The 21,136-nt window shown below is 41.7% G+C and overlaps 2 protein-coding genes across 3 annotated transcripts in view; both read left to right on the forward strand.

The window, feature by feature from the left end:
• Window positions 1-5,289, forward strand: part of bend4 (BEN domain containing 4) — a 10,169-nt gene extending 4,880 nt beyond the window's left edge. Inside the window, exons 3-7 of the mRNA XM_013916105.1 lie at window positions 449-1,033; window positions 1,802-1,953; window positions 2,054-2,080; window positions 2,177-2,417; window positions 4,497-5,289. Of these exons, the coding sequence (XP_013771559.1) occupies window positions 449-1,033; window positions 1,802-1,953; window positions 2,054-2,080; window positions 2,177-2,417; window positions 4,497-4,729 (1,238 nt within the window). The 3' untranslated portion in view covers window positions 4,730-5,289. The remainder of the gene's footprint in view (window positions 1-448; window positions 1,034-1,801; window positions 1,954-2,053; window positions 2,081-2,176; window positions 2,418-4,496) is intronic.
• A 2,872-nt stretch (window positions 5,290-8,161) lies between these two features.
• rab11fip5b (RAB11 family interacting protein 5b (class I)) lies at window positions 8,162-21,009 on the forward strand. Of its 2 annotated transcripts, XM_005722852.1 has the most exons (6): window positions 8,162-9,188; window positions 10,957-11,486; window positions 13,027-13,630; window positions 14,852-17,323; window positions 18,165-18,300; window positions 19,736-21,009. In XM_005722852.1, exons 1-6 carry the CDS (start codon window positions 8,809-8,811, stop codon window positions 19,994-19,996), a joined length of 4,383 nt encoding a protein of 1,460 aa, XP_005722909.1. In that variant the 5' UTR covers window positions 8,162-8,808; the 3' UTR covers window positions 19,997-21,009. The 2 variants fall into 2 exon arrangements, with proteins under 2 accessions (XP_005722909.1, XP_005722910.1); XM_005722853.1 differs by lacking the exon at window positions 14,852-17,323.
• The last annotated feature ends 127 nt before the right edge of the window (window positions 21,010-21,136 follow it).

Below are 21,136 nucleotides of genomic sequence, written 5' to 3' on the forward strand. Positions count from 1 at the left end.
GTCACGCAACGTTTGATACAGGAAGTGTAAAGTGTGCTCATCTCTGAGGTATGAATGGTGTAGGCTATACTTTGCATGTGTGTCTCCTGAAGGATTACTGCTGCACAGTAGAAGTAAAGCCAGATAGAAGCCAACAAAGAAATTATTTCAAGCCTCAAACTCCTCAAGGACTTGTCTGCAGCTTTTGAGCTTATCACTACATCCTCAGCAGTGACTTGAGTTTGCTCACTTGTCCTGAAATCGTGTCACTGTAGGACTGTCTGCCTGTGTTAACTGATTGCATTGGTTAGTGGGTCAGCAGGGAGCATGTGAAAAAAGCCAAAAGCTCCAGCGAGTCTTATAAATGGACCTTGAGGGCAATGTTTGCTTGAGTGACTCTGCAAACACAAGCAGCTCATCTTAAATCCAATGACTGGCTGCTAATGTGAATGTCTGTTGTCTGCTTCAGAGAACCGTCTCATCTTAGATGCCTTCGCCCAGCAGTGCAGCCGAGTCCTCAGCCTCCTCAACAACGGGCGTCTCCTGGAGCCCTCCTCCTCCTCCTCCATCACCTCTAACATTAAGCTGGAAGACGGGCCAGGGGACACTCAGGGGCTTCATTGCTCCTCACAGGGGAAGTCTAAATCCGAGGAGAGCTCTTCCACCACAGACCCTGAGGAGGAGGCTCAACAAAGCCATTTGAACCAACAACAGACCTCTGCAGTTCTCCGCATCTTCACAGACTCCCTGCAGAACTATCTGCTCTCAGGACCTCAACAACAGCACCAGCAGCAGCAACATCTGTCTGCTAGTCTGGAGGACGAGCAGTGCCCAGCACCTGAGTCTGGTTCAGGAGTGTCTCCTCCAAGACACAACCTGGGAGGATGGGGCTCCCCGACTCCATCAGAATCATACGGCCACCCCTCGTCCACACTGCCTGAGGAGGAGGAGGAGGAGGAGAACTGCTGTCCTCGCTGCCTGGAATTAGAGCAGGAGGTGTTGTCTCTGCAGCAGGAGAACGAGGAGCTCCGCAACAAGTTGGAGAACATCCCAGGTGCAGTAATAACAGCCAGGACACAGTGATGACTGCTTTAACCCTCACTCAACTGGGGACAGGAAATCTCTTCATCCCACAAATCTTTTTTTTATATGCTGCCATCTGACTTTTGATTTCATGTGCACGGCATTAATCGGTACCGATGATACACATCAGTGCTATTTACAAAGCGTGTTATCGAGGGCTTCTGGGTAGTTGGTTTGCTTTATACTCTTATCTACTCGTATACACGTAACATGCATAGCATTTGTGTTGACATCATCACTGGAAGGACAGCAGAATCAGAGTCGGATTCTAATATAAACATTTAAAGTCCATGTAGTCAAATCCATACGTGTCATCTTTCTTACAGCGTTTATATGAGTGTTTGTTTTCATCTGTGAAAAATACTGAGCACAAAATGTGCTTGTGAGATCAACAAATTATTAGGAAGTGCTTCATTTTCTTCCTCATGCTTTTGCAATCTAAATGCATCCCACAGTTTCAAAAGTGTGTTCAAAGCATCTATTTTTGTTAACTTGTCTGCTCTCCCCGAAGCATCCTGAGCTCCCTGTTGTCACACTAGCCTAGTTTGCACTAAAACAACTTATTTTAACTGCACATAAAATTCTGTGTACAGTGTCTGATCGTGAAAAACCAGGTTGTAAAGATTTGTTAGAAAGGAAGAAAACAGCAGGGTGTTTAAATGCAGCAGATGGGTCGTTCTTTGCTGCGATTCTGACCCTGGGCTTCTCTTTATGGTAACGTTCGCTTGTTTTTACACAGTTCCCTGTCAAAATGTTCTTGACTACTTCAAGACTGTTCTCGAGTTCCACAACCAGCTGGCCCAGCCGATGCCAGAGGAGCAGCTCACAGAGGTGAGGAAGCAGCCCCCTCTTCATTATTCAGAGCAGATGTCATCAGTAGCATATCTTAAGGTGGGGAAATATCACATCAGGTCAACAGTGCATTAGAAATGTCTTCATGCGGATAACTGTGAATGTAAGTGATGTGAAATTAAAAGCTCTGTCTATACAGGAAGAAGAGCGGCAAACAGTCTTTGAGGTTTGTGTCTTAACTTCTTGTTTGTTTGTTTTTAATTACATGATAGAAATGTCATGGAAAGCAACATCTTTAGTTTTCTCCTCCTCCTCCTCACAGGGCAGTAAACAGCTCCTGGAGAACTATCCGCTCTTCATCACGAATAAGCAGTGGGACGAAGCTGTCAACTCCTCTAAGAAAGATGGCAGACGGCTGCTGCGCTATCTGATTCGCTATGTCTTCACCACAGATGAGCTCAAGTTCTCCTGTGGTTTAGGCAAAAGGAAGCGGTCAGTCCACTCAGGAGAGGCAGGCCTGGAAAGACGACCGCTCAACCCTGTTAAAGTCAGCTGCCTCAGAGGTAAAACTACAAAACATTATAGTTCGAGACATATTTTAAATAGGAGGAAAACATTACAGGTTATTACTGTTTAAATACAGAAGATGTGGCCAGTTTCTATTTACGGGTCTGTTTGCTCAAAAGGTCTTTTTACAAATTGCTTCACTCAAGGCTTGAATCAAGTGTGTGAAATATCCTGAGACCTTTATTGACACAGTTGTATGACTCTCATGTTAATCTTTTAATTCTAAAATATGTTATTAGTGTTGCTTGATTGCCATAAGTGGCTTTCTCATTAGAGTGCTCCACTTCTTTAAACCACTGACAGACCTTAAAAGCAGCAGCAGCAGCTATCTACAGTCTAAGATCTGATACATATGGGGTTTGTGGTCATGTGATGCAGATTATAGCAGCTTAAATTAAAGTTGTCTTAACTCCGGTTGCTAGGCAAAACCAGGAAAGTTTATGTGCTATTTACATCTTACATCCAGAAAGCAATCAGATCCCTTCACATTTTGCTCTGGATTTAGTTTTAATGGATAAAAGTGCCCTTGTCCTCATGTTTGCCTTGTGGCAGTGTGGATGGTGGAACCTTACACTCATGGGTTTGCTTTTCCGAAACTGAGTCCCATACGTTCATTTTGCCACATATGGACTCCAATCAAGGTTAATTAGCTCCTTAAGTCGTTGCCTTTTTTAATTCGATTTCCACCTGAAAAAACATCCCTGACTTTCATCGGTGAAAGCTCAAAGCTGTGAGGACCAAACGAGCAACTGTGGGAGAATTTTGAAATTTGAATTTTCTGCATACTCATTTCTCACTGTATACAAAATGTTATGTGACCGCAGTGAAGCACAACAATGCTATATCCATTTAGACTTTTGAACTTTGAGTTGAAATCTATACGGCTGTGTGTGGTAGAAGGCATTCTAATAAACTGGATGCATCTGCTTATCTTAGAGAGCCACAGCAAAGAGTCACACTACTTGTAAATGAAAGATTTCACTTTATGCTTTTAGTAAGTTTGCAAAAAAGAAACTTGAAACACATTTTTGTGTCTTTTTGGTTATTTGAGCATAGACTGATGGGACAAAGTGGGCATTTTTAACCATTTAAAATTCAATACACTATCTGTCCGTCTAAAAATGCTATTTAATAGACGGACAGATAGTATTTAGCAAAATAAAATACATCTCTGGATATGAAACACAAACTCATGATGGTGTAAATAAATATTTCTAAGTTTCAAAGGGGATAGGTAGAAGTCTAACACTTACCGTTATAAAAACAACCAAACAGAAAACTGAGCTTTATACGAGCTACCGTCATTCTCATGGCTACAGTTATATGTGCGTTACAATAATAATGGAGTGTAACAGCTAGATGAGCAATATTCCCTGAATGAAGCAGAAAAACCAAACCACTTATTTACCGATTTAATCCATCCTCATAGCAGGAGTCTATGATGAGTTTTTTTCTTCTGTTTTACTCTTGTATAGTATTAAAACTAATGTAAATATTACATTTTTAATATAGTTGATATGTGGCTTCCAGCATAGTTTAATATTTATTATCAACCATGGAAATTTAATTTGTATTTTTTAAATTCAATATTATTTATCATAATCATCTCACTGCTATAGATCCAGCAGTTTCCAAATATCATATATTTAGTTTTACTTAAGTTAAATATTAATTTGTTATTATCAACCCAGATTTTTAATGTATTTAATTTTTACATTCTGAAGTTGTTCCAAGTCATTACCACAGCACCTTAGCCTGTTGTTATCTGTTGTTTGTAATGTTCTTCTAATTTTACGCATATTATTCATGTTCTAAATGAACTTCAGTGGTCCTAACACAGATCCCTGAGGAACTCGACGTCGCAGTTTTAAATTGTGAGTCGATATCAGTCGATCATCAAAGATTGAACTTTTTGGGTTATTTCCTTCCTCTTTTGAGCTAAACACCCAAACACCACCCAGTAAGCCCAGGATGTCCTCTGTTTAGCACGTCCTGTCTTAGTAAGGTAGCTCAAATAAGTTGAAAGGTACAGACCAAAAAAAAAATTTTATTTTTTAAATTCCTAATCTTGCCAGAGTTTATCCGGATGCACTGTGCTTCAAACCCCGACTGGTGGATGCCCTCTGAGGAGCAGATCAACAAAGTGTTCAGCGATGCCGTCGGTCACGCTCGTCAGGGCCGAGCAGTCGGCACCTTTTTGGGCAGCAGCGGCAGCAGCACCAGCAGCCTGTACATGGACGGCTTTGACGGACATCTTTCACAGGATGAACTGTATTTAAAAAGCTGCCAGAACGGTCAGTCGGATTGAAGTTTAAGGAGAAGTTAAAGACAAATGCCTGAAATGTAGCTGTACAACAACATATCCCAAAACTCTGACCTTATCCTGTCACTTTACACAGTGAAGAAAACATTCCAGAAGACGTTTAACATATAGACTACAGTCCTCCTTTTCAAATAGTTTTATAGTTTTCCCCATTTTTATACCTAAACCCTTTGTTTAGTGAAAATTGGACTCTTGGAGGTTTTAAATTGAACAGGTTGAGTCTTCCATATGCTCCTTTTTTAAAGTTTGAGCAGTTACATCACTGCCAGTGGAAAGAAGTCACTTCAAGGAGGCTGATTTCTTTTTCTTTTCTTTGTTTTTACTTGTTTTTTTACAATCTACATGTGCATTTAGACTTCATATGGAAGTTATTTATGTTAATGACCCAGTTAGAGACTTGTATGTATGTACCATTGACACCACTTATAAACTTTACCATGGAAAGTAGCACTTAATATATATTTTTTGTCACTGGTGAAGCACCTTTACTTGCAGCCCTTCAACAGGAGTGCCTCTGAGAAAATCATGTTTTGTTATTTGTAGTTTTGCACTTTGAATCTCTTTATTTTTCCCTCATTTAATGGAAGGAAAAGTGCATTTAAAAGAGAAAAGTTTGTGAAATGTCTTTGAATCCAGCCTCCTTTGGCTGGAAAATGTTTCAATCAATGCTGCGTTGCTCCTAATCTTCATGTTAGGAAGAATATCGCAAGTTAATCAAAAGCACTATATTGGAAATTGCTAAAATGTAAAAAGTCAGTTTGGTTTTGACCCAACTTCCATTTTTGGCTTGTAAGAATTCCTCACGTCTGCAAAGGACACATGACATTTCTTGTTTGAATTACTGTGTGTAGCAGTGATATAATACTGATGTTTGTCCACATAATAAACAAAAATTGCAGATTTAAGGAAAAAATGGAAGCCTGGGAAATGTTAATCAGGCTGTATCTTTTTATTTGAATGTTTGCATTTTTTACATCAATGTTTTTTTTCCTTTGCATTCTGAAAATTTGGAATTCAGCTAAAAGAGAATTTGCGGTATTTCGCGAGCATCCCCTTATTACAGTGTTGCCGTACTCGAGCATTTCATGTCGGCATTGATCAAGACATCTGGTTTAAGGCAGCTGCCATATAATAATGCCTTAAACTCGTTTGGAGACCACCACAGTGTAAAGTGTTAAAGATGTGTGTCAGAAATCCTGTAATGTGTTTCGTTTGTGTGTCGGTCTAAAGTTTCTTTAAACGTCAATCCAAGTGGAAAAAATGTGATCACTTCATCGTTTTCCTGCAACTTCTCCAATTTGCACCTTTGAGTGTCTTACTGTAGGCAAGGCAATCCTAAAGTGAGAAGTCCACGTGCAGGATTCAACCACTTTTATTCTTTTGTGCTTATTTGACGCTCATTGACTTCACCTCACGACACTGTTTTCTGCGTTTGAATGTACCAGATTTCTTAGGTCAGTCCGCCAAGTTGACAGTGCTGTGTAAATGTGTAATATAAAGTACAGTTATTGTGTGAGGTGTCTTTGAAATACCACTTCTCCCTCTTTAAAAAGCCAAGTAGAAAAGTGCCACAGAAACCTTAAACCAGTCGGATTCTGTTGTTGTGTTGCTGTTCTGAATGTGAGCGTTGGTTTGTATTTACTCCTTTACCCTCAAAGTGGCTGTTATCAACACTGTGAAACATCAGTTGGGTTTTTACAGATATAGTTTCTGTTGTTTTTTATTTATAATAAATAAAATAATACCTGAATCCTATCTCTCTATGAAACAGTATTATCTTTGTGACATTAAAGTTTGTCAAATCCATTTTCTAATAGAGTGATCCATCTGCTGGATTAATACTGTATGTACTTGTTAAAGACGGCCTTTTGTGCCGGCTGGGATCTTGGCAAGAAAAGCAAACATTATACATTTAATCCATTCACAGGTCATTTCACTGTACCAAAGCAACAAAGAAGGAGACTAAGAGCATTCATCTTCAGTATTAACTTCTTATGTTCTGCCAGTCAGAGATCTATCATTGACAAATACAGCTATTGTTAACAATGTTAATGTTTACCACATAACTAATAATAAACCAGCTGGTACATAATTTAAATACATAAATTATCCTAAAAAATGTTGAAAGCATTATAAATGTTTGACATTAGTATTTTTCACATGTGGGTCGGAGACTGTAAAATTTCTTAGGCAGGCTGCTGTTTACTTGTTTATGAATAATAGAAACACCTGTTACTGTCCCGCTCCTTAAGCTATAACACTACATCATATTTTATATCTTAATTTTATGAATCGGCAGTGGAATTAGCTGTAATATATGTGTAGTAGAAGAAAAGGTGCATAATTCAGACGAGGGATGAAATAGAAGTCTTGTAAAATGGAAATGTTTAAACAAGCCACAAAATCCTGTGGGAGATACTACAGAAATACAAAACTGCAGTACGTGTGCACAATAGAGTATTCATGGTAAGCTTAAAAACATCATCATAGCTAATCTGAAGAAAAAGAGAGGATGACAGGATGTGTTGTGTGCTTGTGCACAGCAAAACCAATGTGTGATTAATTAATAATCTAGGTAGGGAATGAAGGCAGGGTGGGCAGGTAATTTTCCAAAGTGTCAGGTGAGAATCTAGGGAACCACGTCAGCTGTCATTGACTGTATGGCAGAAATGTCCTTTTAGTCCGTTTAGGTGTTTGCCAGGTGACTTCATATCATCTTATTACACCAGATATATCACAACATTCATGTTTTGTTTTAAATTTCTTTGCTGTCAAATTAAAATATCCTTTCCTAAGGTGGGGGACGTTGAAGTTCATAAACTTCAGACTTACTCAGCAAGGAAGCAAAGAAACCTCCTTGGACAGTCACGAACATTTGGCTATTGTTAAACAGCCTATATGTTAATATTTAAATCAGTCATTTGTGATTCAATGGTTTATTGTAGCTTAAGGGACATGGTCACCTAACGTAATATTATAGTAACTTTTTTTCTAGGCACAGTAAGCCAGGTAAACTTCAGCTGCATAAATATGAGAGCATTTTTACAACAATTACATAATGTAACCGAGATAACAAGGAATCCGTTTGTGGTAAACAGCGCATAAAATTAGAAAGTCTGTAAACAGTTGTGTAAACTGCATGTATGACTGACCTGTCTCTGAAATCCACTAGATAGCGCTGCAGCTCCAGGATAATGTCCTCGGGAAAGGATTTTTTATCCCAACTAATATCATTTTTTTTATTATTGTTGTTGTTTTTAGAGCTCTCACAGGAAAAGGAGCTAGCAATATATTTTCATACATTAAAAAAAGTTTGATCACTTTTAGGAGTATAAATAGTTAAAATTATACGGATCAGTTTTCATTTGCCATTTACAAAACCCGAGTAATTTGTGACCTGGAGGCCCATATAACTGGTTTTACATTCAGCTGTCTGGTTGGAAACAACAGGCGAACACACTAAAAGGCAGAAAAACAGGATGAGCTGCAGAATATTTGGCTTTGACAGAAGGTTCCGCCCAGAAACTTCAGTAAATCCATTTCCCGCATATTAAGCGAAGCTGCTGAAGCTGGTCTTTCTGGCTCAAACGCACTGACGTCGGCTCTGAGCAGAGCTTCTGCGCGTCGGTGGATCTGATGAAGCTTTGTTGGGTGTTCCTCTTTAATTCTGCGGCATCTCTCTGGTTGTCTGCGGGCCCGTGGAGGAGGGCGGGCCGTAAACGCTGGGCAGATCTGTGGACTGTAAACTAACTGATGCGACGTGAGCCGAGCATGGATGATCTGAGCACGCAGCTCACCTAACGGGATTTGCATTTATTGAGTCATGGTAGTATGCGAAGCTGGAAGTTGAGCAGAAGCCGAGTCTGCTGTCTGGAAAGTGACCTCGGATAAACCCTCGGAGGCTTGGCCGACTTTGGACATTTTCTGCAGAGGTTTTTTTGCGCAGCGCGGAAACTCCAGCACAGCGTGAAGGGGGATGATCTCCTAATCGACTGATAAAACACGCCACTAAGTAAATTAACGACTGCTGTCGCACACGCAGGGCCCCTTTGTAGCGGTGCAAGATGATGTCACTGATAGATCTGGACGATGATCAGAGATGGGTGCCCACTCATGTGAATGTCACCGTCCTCCGCGCAAAGGGACTGCGAACCAAGGGCAAGCATGGCAGCCGCTACCTCTACACCATCATCCAGGTGGGGAAGGAGAAGTACACCACCGGCCTCGTGGAGAAGGCGGAGGTGCCCGTGTGGAACGAGGAGTGCTGCTTCGAGCTGCTTCCCGGGATCCTAGAGGATGGCGGCCGGAGCGCCTACCCCCCGGGGAGCGGGGACCTGGTCCTCACGGTCATGCACCGAGTGCTTATCGGGCTGGATGTGTTTCTCGGTCAAACCATTATACCTCTTGATAAGATATTTCATGATGGAGTGTGTCCAAGAGATGAGTAGGTTGGCTTTTTATTAGTGCAACTTGCATGCCAAACGTGTTGTTGTTTTCAGTTTAGTGCCACAAAGAAGTGATGTGTCTTTTTCTTTTTTTGTCAGACTATGACAAGATTATGTGAATGATGCGCAACTTTCAGGTCTTCATTAAAAGCATGTAGTTCATGAAAGACCTTGGGAATAGTTCCCATCTCACGCAGCAGTGATTATCAGTCATGTGCAACATTACAGCCCAAAAGGCAGCAGCTCCTTCCACGGGAGACTTTAGCAGTGGAATCAAATGTGCTGTTTTTGCAGGATGACGAAGAGGTTAGAAAGCTGCCAAGCCTTTAAAACTCGTTACACGCTGGCTCTTTGGCCCCCTGTCCCGATACGGAGATACTCCAGCAGCAGTTCCCACAATGCACCGCAGAAATATGAGACGAGATGCAGTTTTCACTGAGATCCATTGTAGCCAGAAGACCTCCATCTTTATCCCACATCATTTCAAAGGAGACATTTTCTCCAACTTGTAGGAGAATAAAAACATGACCTGTAAATAGGTTCCCATTAAAGAAACCCATTAATGCTTATATTCAGGATAAGATAAGAACCAGTTGAAGTAAAAGGCCAAAATATTGGCCAAACAAGACTACAGTTGCTCTAAATGAAGTGTATCGCACTAAGCGCATTTGTTATAATCAAACCCACTGTCTTACCTGGCCAAGCTGGAGAATCTCTGCAGGACTTCTGCATCCAGTTGTTGGCTGTCAAGTTGTCACAAAAGCTCCAGTATTATTTTATTTTAATGCTTTTTGCAGATTATTAACTCTGGCTTCCTTTTTTAAAACAAAAGCTGTTTATCTTTGCTTTTTGTTTTTCAGTAATACAGTCGAAGAAAAGACACCAACAAAATGTTACAGCTGTATGCACGCATGCATTTTCTAAAAAAGACATCCTATTTGATGCTTTGAAATGATTTCATGTGTCTGAAAGTTATTAAACAGAAACAGTATTCAGTTTATAGAAGCATCATTCTTACACGTCTACCTTTTAAAATACTGAATTTTTTCTAGCCTTTTCTCCCCACTTAGGCTAGATTCTCCTCCCAATCCAAAGGGCTCTGGTTTTACTTTAAAGTTAACCATGTGAGCAGAAGAAGGTTCTTATCCTTAGGTGTTACCCACCTTCATCTTTATATTCCGTCATTCGAGAGCTCGGCTGTGGCACAGGTGGCATAACTGGATGCATGACATTGGTGTGATACTCTTCCACTATTAACACTGAAGAGCAGAATGGAGTAAAACAATACAGCACATCTGGCTTTAATTGTGGCTTCTCCGCCCTCTCGCCTCTCTCTCTCTACGCTCTGTGAAACTCATGCTGGATTCCTGCTGTTAGTTTTGGCTCTGTAACATCTTCTCTGGTCAAGTCTCAAGACTTTAGGAGGCATGAACAGAGGAAGGATTTTATTAGTTGACCTCTCATGTTGTCCATGTCTTTTTGTCCATACGTGCATACCAGGTGTAGGTGGGTAGATCTGGAGGAATTTGAGTGGAGATCTGCTGTCTGAGGCTTACAAAACAGTTTTTCCCAGGCAGTTTGACACAATCCCTGAACCAGTATTTTCAGGTTATGTAATATTTCGACGGGCTTGCCAAAAGGAAATGGTTGTTTTTGTTTTGTTTTGTTGTTGTTGTTGCTAACGTTCTGACTTCACCTTTAACCAGATATGGTAACAGTATCCTGCTCACGTGCTGTATTGTATTTCTGTTTCTTTTACTTCTGCAGGTGGTTCAAGCTCAACTCGAAGGCAGGAAGAAAGGAGAAGGAACGTGGCCAGCTCCAGATAACAGTCCAGTTCACCCGCAACAACATGACAGCCAGCATGTTCGACCTCACCATGAAGGACAAACCTCGCTCTGCGTTTGGAAAGCTCAAGGATCGTGTCACAGGGAGGAAGAGGGGGGACGTGGAGTCTTCATCGGCCATCGTGCCGGGCCGTTACGCCGCCCTTTCGGGATCCCTGGGGCAGCCGTTTGGAGAACAGAGCGTAGGGGTGGTGGAATCGCGTGATGTGGAGGTAGCAGAGGAGAAGAGGAGCAAGATGAAGGATTTCTTCAAAGGCAAGCTGCGGAAGTCGTCGGACACCAGGTCGTGTTCGTCTCTGGCTTCAGAGAGTAGTTTGTCTTCCATGGCCAGTGATAACCTTGGCCCTCCACCCAGTCTGGATCTGCTGTCAGACCCTCCCAGTTCCCCCATCTACACTAGCAAAGTGAGGGTTGACTCTCACTATGGGGAGACAGATTTAGCAAAAAAAGGTAGGCTTTGAAATAGTTCAAGTGCATAACGCAGAGTTAAAGAAAAAACCAAACCTTTTTTTCTGTTTTCTAGCAGCCATGCTACACAAATTCCACCTACTCTAACATCACAAACATTTTATTTTTATTGAATAAAAGTCAGATGAAAAAAATCACATTTATATGAAATATACAGCATATTTAGCAAACACGGATTTTCTTTAGATCTGTGTGCAGCGGCTGTACTGATCAGGACATAGGAGACATCAGGATCTGAAAATAGTTTGTTTGAATGACCTCCATATCTCATCATGCATCTTAGTAATCTTTATCTCTCCTCATAAACGCGGCTGTTTCTTTGACAAAAAAGCACAAAAAAGGGAACAGACAGTTATCTCTATGCCATCGCTACTTAGAAGCTACACAGCCCAAAGTTTCCCTGAATAATGGTGCAAACGCAAAACTTAAGATATTTGTTGACTGGCTTCAAAGGCAACTCCAACTATGTATGGACCATCGTCTAGATATGAGCAATGCCTGATATCAGCATAGGATTAAATACAAATAAGTATTTGATACATTTTTTGTATTTTTCAGTCTGGATTGTGAAAATAATCTAGCTGTCATTAAAATGCAACCTTAAAATTAATTGAAAACCTGACTGAATTTTAAATATAACAATTATTTTTAATAAGTGGAAATAGTGCAAATAGTGACCCAATAGTGGTCCAATACCAACTGATGTCACCAAGTGCTGCGTTTCCTCCCTTGAAAGGCTCTGCTGGGCCTTTACTGGAGCTGCCTTTAATCACTGCTGGTTTGTGGGTCTGTCTGCATTCAGCTCTGCATTTGTTTATCAAACTGTATTCAAGAAATATTCAATTTCTTTGCCTTGACAAACTCTTGGGCTCCTGCTCTTCTATCAGCAGTCACATCATCAATAAACAACAGTCCCAGTGGCCAAAATACATGCCTGTTTAACAGGTGATGGTATGCTTCAGATCACGAGTCCTCTCCAAATTTTTCTCTGTCCTTGGGTTTTCTTTTCACTCTCTCTGATAGGTTTATTTAAGTTTTTCAACCAAATGATCATTTCCTTCGCATTCATCAATATCTCAATCGAATTCATGATGAGAGTTCCAGTTAAAATTATACCAAATGCACGTTCAACACTTGGAATTAACTCCGGATTTCTTATCTGCTCAATTTATGATAAAATAACAAGAGAACAGGCCTCAATCGGTCATGTAACTGCTTGTCAATCAACTGTCCAATTACTTTTAGGCCTCAGCTGTATCAGGAAATAAGAAGGCATTTACCATTCTGCTTAAATGTTCAGAAATAGTGTGATCTTTGCTGCCCCTAGTGGCAAAAACTCAAACATTACCGCTTTAAACCAAAAAAGAAAGAAAAAAGAACCAAGGATCCTCCTCAAAATACAGATTCAGATACATAGCCTTATACAGATACAAAGCTTTGTTTGTCTTCAAATAAAAACAAAGATGTATGAAAGAAGTCCTTATTTCGTTTTATTAACCTGTTTTTCCCATCTTTTCGACAGTGCTCACCAGTCAGCACACCACAAAAGTTCTCACTCACAAGCGCGCCTTCAGCGATGAAGCTAGTAAGATCACAACGGCCTTCCCTCGAGCCAATCCTGCAGTCGAGTCACTCAAGGGACAGACCATGACTCAGTCCCAGTCATCCTTGTGTATAAATGGAAGCCATGTCTATGACTCTGAGCCATCGACCCCAAAGGGTTCTGGAGCGCTCTCGTCCAAACTGGTTCTGCTGGAAAAATGCTCCCCGCTCTCTCGCTCGCTGCAGAATCTCACCAAAAGAAGCGAGGACAAAGCTTCCTTTGCAGAGGGCCGACGCTGGTCCTTTGACAAACTGAAGAAAGAGGAAAAAGAGGAAGAAAAGGATGCTCAGGCATCGTCTACTTCTATTCAAGAAGCTCAGATAGGGGGTTGCCCTGTGCAGGCAATGACGGTCTCGTCAGCTGCTGAATCAGCTGACAAAGGAAAGAAGCTAAGAAAGACGTTCTTTTCTGGAGGGAGGAGTGATTCTCTCCCATCTAAGTCAGAACTCAGCCATGCTGGTTCCACATCAGAGGGGAGGCTCAGAGGCTGGTTTGGCTCTAGTGAATCCCAGAACAAACCAAGGTGAGTTGGGCTCATTTACGACCTCGTGTCTGCGCTTCAGACACTTTGATGATCCAGGCGCAACAGAGGCCTGTGCTCAGTTGGGTGTCTTGGGTTCAGCCTTCACTCTTCTGCCTGCTCATTTGAAAATGGAATTGATTTAATTAAATCATAATTTTTTCCATCTTACAACCATGCTGTGCCATCACCTCATGCTATATTTTCCACAAACAGCACTCCTGCATTGCCAGTTTTTCTACCCAGAGTGTGTTTCTTTTTGTGATCAACATTTTATTGATTTAAAACGGGGTTGGGGGGGGGTACAGACATATACAGCACGACTGTAAACTGCAGTAGCAAAGCAAACATTAGCAAACAAGGCATAGGGACAGCAAAGAAAAGACACAAAAAACACAAAGTTAAAACCAATTATTGCCTCTTCCAGGAGATAGCTCTGGATGAGAAGATTTTCCAAGCGTCAACAGTCGTGGGTCGAACTTTATTTAATTTTGCTGTGGTATGTTCAAAACCAAGACATCGTCTCCAGAATGATTCCATACAAATGTCAGGACAGAACCATTGCTTTGTAATAGTCTTCTTTGCGGATGTGAATCCAGCGAACAACATTTTGCATTGCATTAGTTTTAAGGAGATTTCAGAGGTATCATTAAGGAGACAAAGACCAGGATTGGGAACATAAAAAACTTCCAGTACCTCAGATAACACAGAGTTCACAAAGACCCAAAGATCAGATACCACAGGACAGTCCCAAAACATGTGCAAAAACGTGCCAGGTGATGAATCATTGCAGATGTGACAGTAATACGTAGCCTGTAGTTTCATCTGGAACCTCCTATAGGGTGTAATGTAACCAGAGTGTGTTTCTTTCTGCGAGTGGTTTGTGAAGAATATCATTCCATGTTGACACGAGCTCACCCAACAGAATAGCTGCCAGTGCAGTTGGTGCTTGAATGGCCAAGTGCGATAGTTACTTTTCGTTGCTTGATTATTTTGCAGATGTGCTTTGCTTCTTTGTTTTATTTTACGTTATTCTTTCCATAAGTCTGTCATGAACCTCGTGAAGTTTAAAGACTGACGTTAAGCGGGAATATCCCTCTTTTGTTGAGGAATATCAGCTTGTATTCTGGTTATCGTTTCTGTTTTTGTACCAACAATGTTCCCCATCTGGTTACCTGGCACATCATTAACTAAGAGGACTATTGTGCCCTATTTCCTTCACAGGCTGGAAGTTTCTCCTAAGGTAGAACGCAGCTCAGATGTACCCCCTCCCCTCCCTCCTCGTTCCCCTGTTCCTCCTCAGTGCTCCTCTCCCTCTGCCTCTCTCTCCGGTCATGTCTCACCCGATGACTGCAGTCACATCAATGTCTTCACCCCTTCTTCCTCTCCCTCCTCAACCCCCATCTCCCCTTCCAATCCTTTCCTCCCACGTATGCAGCGCAATCCCTTTTTTGAGGAGCTCATAGCAGGAGAGTTGCAGAAGTCTCCTCCTTTTGAACCTTGCTCCTCTGCTGGCTCATCCCCCTTTCATTACACCACTCTACCTGCCCAGCCCCACACACCCACTGCTCCTCATGAAGTTAGCGCCACAAATATGGCTTCCATAAAGCGGGAGCGCCCAAGGGCAGTAGCTAGGCAGATATCACTTCCTGCATTATCGCCCAAAGTGGCCTCACCAAATTCTCCTAATCACTCCGCCCCTTGCTCCAGGTCAGAGAGTACAGGAGAATGGGAGGACTCATTTGATGCCTTTGCCTCTAGCAGGCTCAATTCCCCAAAAGTTTGTCCTCCCCAAAAAAAGCTGACGACCTGCCCGGGTTCATCTCGTAAACGTAGTTATCCCCTGGCCAATAACAGTAACTATGCACAAGAACTGCAAACATGTAATGAGGAGCCTCCACCTTTGCCTCCAAGGAGACTTTTAAGAACATCAGTGAATGAGATTTATTCTGATGGCTGGCTGCATAGAGGTCAGGAGCTAGCTGTCCATAAAGAAGCCTACCTCCTCTCTCAGACCGGTGTGGCCTCACTACAGCGTGGAAGAGAAGGAGAATGTAAAAGAAACAACATATCTCCTGACCCGCACACGAGCAGCGAGACCAGCGAGTCCCTCAGCCTGAACTCCCAGTCGCACACAAACGTTACTTCTCCGGGGCTCACGCCAGAAGACAAGCTCAAAAAGTTCAAATATGAACCTCTGGAAGACGAGACTGATTGCTGGGGGGGGATGTTGTTCGAGCAAGACTTGTACGGACGTGTGTGTAGAAGAAATTATGGACAATGCAAAGTAAACAGTCATCGTTTATCGCTGAACGCCGAGGAAACTACTGGAATTGAGATCACGTCTAAGAGCTCAGGGCCTAAAATGCTTCTTGATAGTGAGATATCCGTTGCAGAGCTTTTGAAAATGTCGCCCACTACTCTCTCACATGCAGATGCCAAGGCGCTAGGTATTTCTCCCACTCCAGGAGAAGACATACTGGAAACGAGCCTAGCAGAAACTCCCTGCACCAACAACAACATCTCTTTCTCGCTAACTTTAGGAGATCTGAACATGAATGTGAATAATACAGACTTTGGTTTTATTGATTCTGATGGGTCTTCGCACTCGGAGGTTGGCGATAAAAGTGGGACTTTACAGCAACCGCTTGAAAATTCACAGGTGGCCGTGTACCATTTGGAAACCAAACCTGAGGAAATATTTACTTTGAAGGACACTTACATCCCCGAGATGAATTCTTCATTTGAAATATCTTCCAATAAGCTGTGCAAAGTAGCTCCAGTCAGCCAAGACAATTGCCGTGATTATCGAAACGAACTGAACAATGTAGCACCGCTTGGTCACTCCAGGGTAAACAGCCGAGAAACGACTGCTTTGATGTCTCAAACTCAGACCAGTGTTTCACCAGCTGCTGAATGCAGAGAAGAAAGAAGAAATGACTATGATGATTTTAACCAGACGCAGAAGGACTTTGATGAAAATTGCAATATTCAAGCAGAGATGGGTAAACCTAACCAGCCGGAGTCATTTTCAGGGGTAGTTAGTGCACGTTTTAGACCAAAGGCAGTGTCCCGACAGAGCAGCAGCGGCAGCCCAAGCAGCCAAAGCAAAAGTGGAGACAGAGAGTTTGAACAGTTTTTATGTCTTGTGCAAAACATTTCAGAAATCAGTGAAGGACCGTCATCATATCAGCCCTCTAAATCAATTCTTTCTTCCTCGTTTGATTTCGATAAACAGGCAGGTTTGCTTGAATGTAGCAACAATAACGAGCAAACGTGTCACAGAGACTCAAACACAACATCGGCTCTATCTCTAAAAGGAAAAACGTGTCTTAAAGAAAACAGCGTTACAGGAAAACCTTCTGAGATCAGTTTTGAAGACCTCCACGCAAAAGTAGCGCCAAACTCGAGAAACCCTTGTGAGGCAAAGATTGGGCAATCTTTGCACGAAGCCCCTTTTTCTCCCTCCATCTTGTCTGCACTCTCCCTGTCAGCTGATACACCTGTCTGCTGTCCGTCCATACATCCCTCAAGCATGGGGCCAAGTGCTGGAGCCAGCACTACGCTGGCCGTGGCCCCCTACACCTCCTCCTACTCTACCACCTTCACCACTGACCAGCCCCTGGTCGCTGCACGGCACTCACTTTTGCCTGAGGAGACACAGACAGCTAGCAACCTGCCCCGTCAGGAGAGCAGGTGAGACTCCTCACACTAGGACATCACCTGTGTAGCTATTTACAAGCTGTACTAAATTAGAAGACCTGACAGTAGCCATGATTTGCACATATATAACTGGGATGTGTTGTTGTTTTTAACTCTTTGGTTGCTGTGATAGTTTTGTTTCCTGCTGGTCCGGCTTGCTTCTCGTTGAATGCACTTGCATATATAAGTTCTGCCTTCTCATCCAAAGCCATTGGATGATTACTGCTGTAGTGCTCTTGGCTTTGCTGCACATTTATGTTATTCATCTCATGTTTCAGTTTGTGGTTGCCTATTGTATTTCTTTATTTCTTTATTCTCTTTTTGCTTTCTCACACTTTGCCTAAATTTAGCCAGTTTTTCTGCTAAAGAGTCACATATGTAAACAGCACCAAAAAAGTGATAAAATATGTATTTTTCTAACCTTATTCACAAAGTATTACATGTTTGTACTTTTGTCATGTACAAAAGTAAGGCAGGCAGCCAGAAGCGTCATTGGTGTTGAGCATTAAACGTTTATGAGACTCAGAAATCCAAAGTGTGTTTTGTGTCCCAGCTGTTTTGGGGGTGAGGTTAGAATTTTCAGCGGGACTCAATGGAGCTCAAAGAAATGACACTGAAACTCGATCTGGACAGCTGCAGCTTTTCATGCTGTGCTCCAACCTTTATGTTAAATGTTCACATGCTGCATATCTTTCCTTCAAAGAGTGAGGTCTCAGATGTGTTACACCTCTCTAGGAAATGCCAAGCTATCATTTGACTTGGACTTGGAAAACAGTTAGAAGCAGTTATGCTGAACCGGTGTGGAAATGCTAGTGCTCACCCCTTTGTTTTTCAGGCCTCACCCAGTGAAACCAATAACCTCTAGCCAATCAGAGAAGAAGGAGGGTCGTTCAGTTCTGGAGAAGCTCAAGTCGACTATTAACCCTGGACGCAGCACTCATCAAGTGACAGCTGAACCTGAGAAGAGTCAGGTACTGCGAAAAATACTTTGTAATCTTACTTTGTCCAGTGATGATTATTAATTAAATAAATTCTCTGTCATATTGGGATGAGGAACTCTAGAGCAGCGGTCTCCAACCTTTTTTCCGCCACGCCCGGTTAATGCCCGACAATATTTTCCTGGACCGGCCTTTAAGGTGTCGCGGATAAATACAACAAAATAAAACCAGTACCGATACCAAAAAAAAGATTATTCATAACACACGGGAAAAGACCCAGGGAAACCGAATTAAAGACAAAAACGATAAAAAATAATGCTAAAAATTGATAAAACCCCTAAAAACCATAAATTTCACACCTGAGCCTCAACTCTGGCGGCCCAGTACCAAACAACTCACGGCCCGGTACCGGTCCGAGGCCCTGGGGTTGGGGACCGCTGCTCTAGACCGTTTGAATAACACATCGGGGCAACACAGGAACAGTGCACCAGCTGCTTCCTAACACCCCCCTGTTAAACTGAAATCGCCTTCAACACTAGGAGAGAAATACTGATCCCATTACGCCTTCTAGGTGTGGCATAATTCTTTGACCTAGATAAGCATTGCACTTGAAGACAAGTGTGGAATTAATTTCATATCTGTAACTACTTACACGAGCATATTATTTGTTTCTGCAGGAGAGCTGTTCTCTTTTACATTTCTGCATCCTGTTTAAGTAAATATGAAATGTTTCAAACTGCAGAGGATTTAAAATCACAGTTGTACTCAAGCATTTCTCGCATCGGTGAAACTTAACTAGCAAATCAGCAAAATTTTTTTCTTTTTTAATATAACACTGGATAATGTCGCCCCATGTGTGGTCAGTTGTTGGTCAGAACTTGGCTCATAACAGTTACATTAGTTTCTAATTCACCATTTCAATTTTCAAAACACTGCACGAGTCTGACTTTGTGCAAACAGTGGAAGAATTAAGTCATTAACCTGCCATAGTAAATCACAGAAAGCCATTAGGTTTGTGACTCTTTAACGCTTCCATGAGCATTTATTGGCACCAGCAGTGCACGTGGTGCTAATAACTGCACTGCAGGACTGTTGTGATGACCTCACTGTTTCCTGTGACTCATGTCATTTTTTTTAACCACCTGCAAATGAAAATGTCCCCACTTTAACTTTTTAACACAGGGATCTGTCAATCATCAATCGTTTCAATCACATTTGGCACAGAAAGAATAATTCGACTTTCTTTCTGAGATGCTTAGAGAGCGCTGCCTGGAAATGTTTAGGTTAACGTAAACACAGTGAATCGAGTTCAGACTCTGACTTTCACTCTTTATGCTAAGCTAAGGTAAACACATTTGCTGTCACGCCCAGAAAGAATGTGAATTAATATAGTTATTTCCTCTAAATATGATTGTTTACAGGTATTTTTCACATATGAAACCTTATTTTCCTTTGACCTGTCTTGCAGGAGGTGATGGTGGACAGGTCAGCCCAGTACCAGCACCTGACTAACATGGAGCTGATCTCCTTGCTGCTGCAGCAGGAGATGGACATGCAGAAGCAGCAAGCAGCCTCGGAGCAGCAGGAGGCGCAGCTGGAGAAATGCGAGGCCGAGCTGAAGAAGGTCAAGTCACAGGTTCGAGACCTGGAGGACTACATTGATAATCTGTTACTGCGGATCATGGAGCAGACGCCAACGCTGCTCCAAGTGCGTGCTAGGCACAAGTGAGGACAGTGCTAGTGTGTGATTGGTGTGTTTCAGGCCTCTAGGATATTGCATTATTGAAAGTTGTTATTTATGGATGAGAGTACGTAACTGTTCTGGAGGCAGATCTTCACAAACATCCAGGTCTTCTCACTGCTGATACTGCCCTGTTGATGTAGACACGATATTACCCAACATGCATGCTGGTTACTATCTCAATTTGGTACAAACAGAAAGCAGACAAAGCAGAAAAAAAGCTTTTATCAAAGCAGAAGCAAAAAATTCTTTTACTCATGCTTATGCATTAATGTAGTCAGCTGTTGTCAATTTAATCTTAAAGTCACTGCTTTCACATGTGCTTAAAAGAAAAGAAAATAAGATACAGAAAAAAAATTCTGGAAATGTTTTTGATGTGCTCTGGTCAAATATGATGTTAGCTTAAGTAACACTTTAAAAATGTAGGATTTACAGCCAATTCAATTTTCACACAAGGCTGTTTTATCAGTCCCGTGAAAAAATGCATCCACAGAGGTTAACTTGAGCTAACACCATATTTTTAGATTGTATTTAAGAATAGAGGTTGTAGCAACACATAAACTGCTGCTTTGCAAAGTGGATTATATTAAAAAAAATGACTGTTTCTGCATTAACATTGCTGTATGATGACCAAAAAAACAGCATTTATGTTTGTGTCAGAAAAGACTGAAGAGGATAAAGACTTACAGTTTGCATTTGCAATAAAATACTCTGTTTCTTCAGTGCTCTCCCCCTCTCCTGGAATTTTACAGGCTAAAATAGTCAGAATGTTTTAATATATTTTTAAGCTTTTGTTGTCTGTTTATGTTGAAATTATAACATTTTACTGTAGGGATAACAGAGTAAACATTCAGTAAATAAGAGTATTATAAGTTATTTCTATCAGATAAAGTTTGTCATAATAACATCATACCTAATGCCACTCTAGTGTGACTGTAGCTACTTGCAATGCTTTACACGACCGCAGTACTGTAATATAATAAAATAAAGTGCACATGAGCCGAACCTTCCACACTACTTATGTTGTTTTTGCTACTGATCAAACTGCAGTAGGTCTGCAGAGTGACAAATCAATGCCGTCCTGCAAACTGTGCTGTGTGTGGTAAGTCATACAGCAATGCTTTTTTT

The sequence above is a fragment of the Pundamilia nyererei genome, unplaced genomic scaffold, assembly GCF_000239375.1.
Source record: "Pundamilia nyererei isolate P.nyererei 1_Seehausen unplaced genomic scaffold, PunNye1.0 scaffold00008, whole genome shotgun sequence".
NCBI lineage: Eukaryota > Metazoa > Chordata > Actinopteri > Cichliformes > Cichlidae > Pundamilia > Pundamilia nyererei.

What these genes read in the sequence shown, in the direction of transcription:
- rab11fip5b (XM_005722852.1), top strand. Translation starts at nt 8,809, where the DNA reads ATGATGTCACTGATAGATCTGGACGATGATCAGAGATGGGTGCCCACT. An exon ending in GAATCCCAGAACAAACCAAG is followed by an intron (nt 13,631 to 14,851) that starts GTGAGTTGGGCT and finishes TTTCCTTCACAG; the next exon opens with GCTGGAAGTTTCTCCTAAGG. An exon ending in CTGCCCCGTCAGGAGAGCAG is followed by an intron (nt 17,324 to 18,164) that starts GTGAGACTCCTC and finishes TTTGTTTTTCAG; the next exon opens with GCCTCACCCAGTGAAACCAA.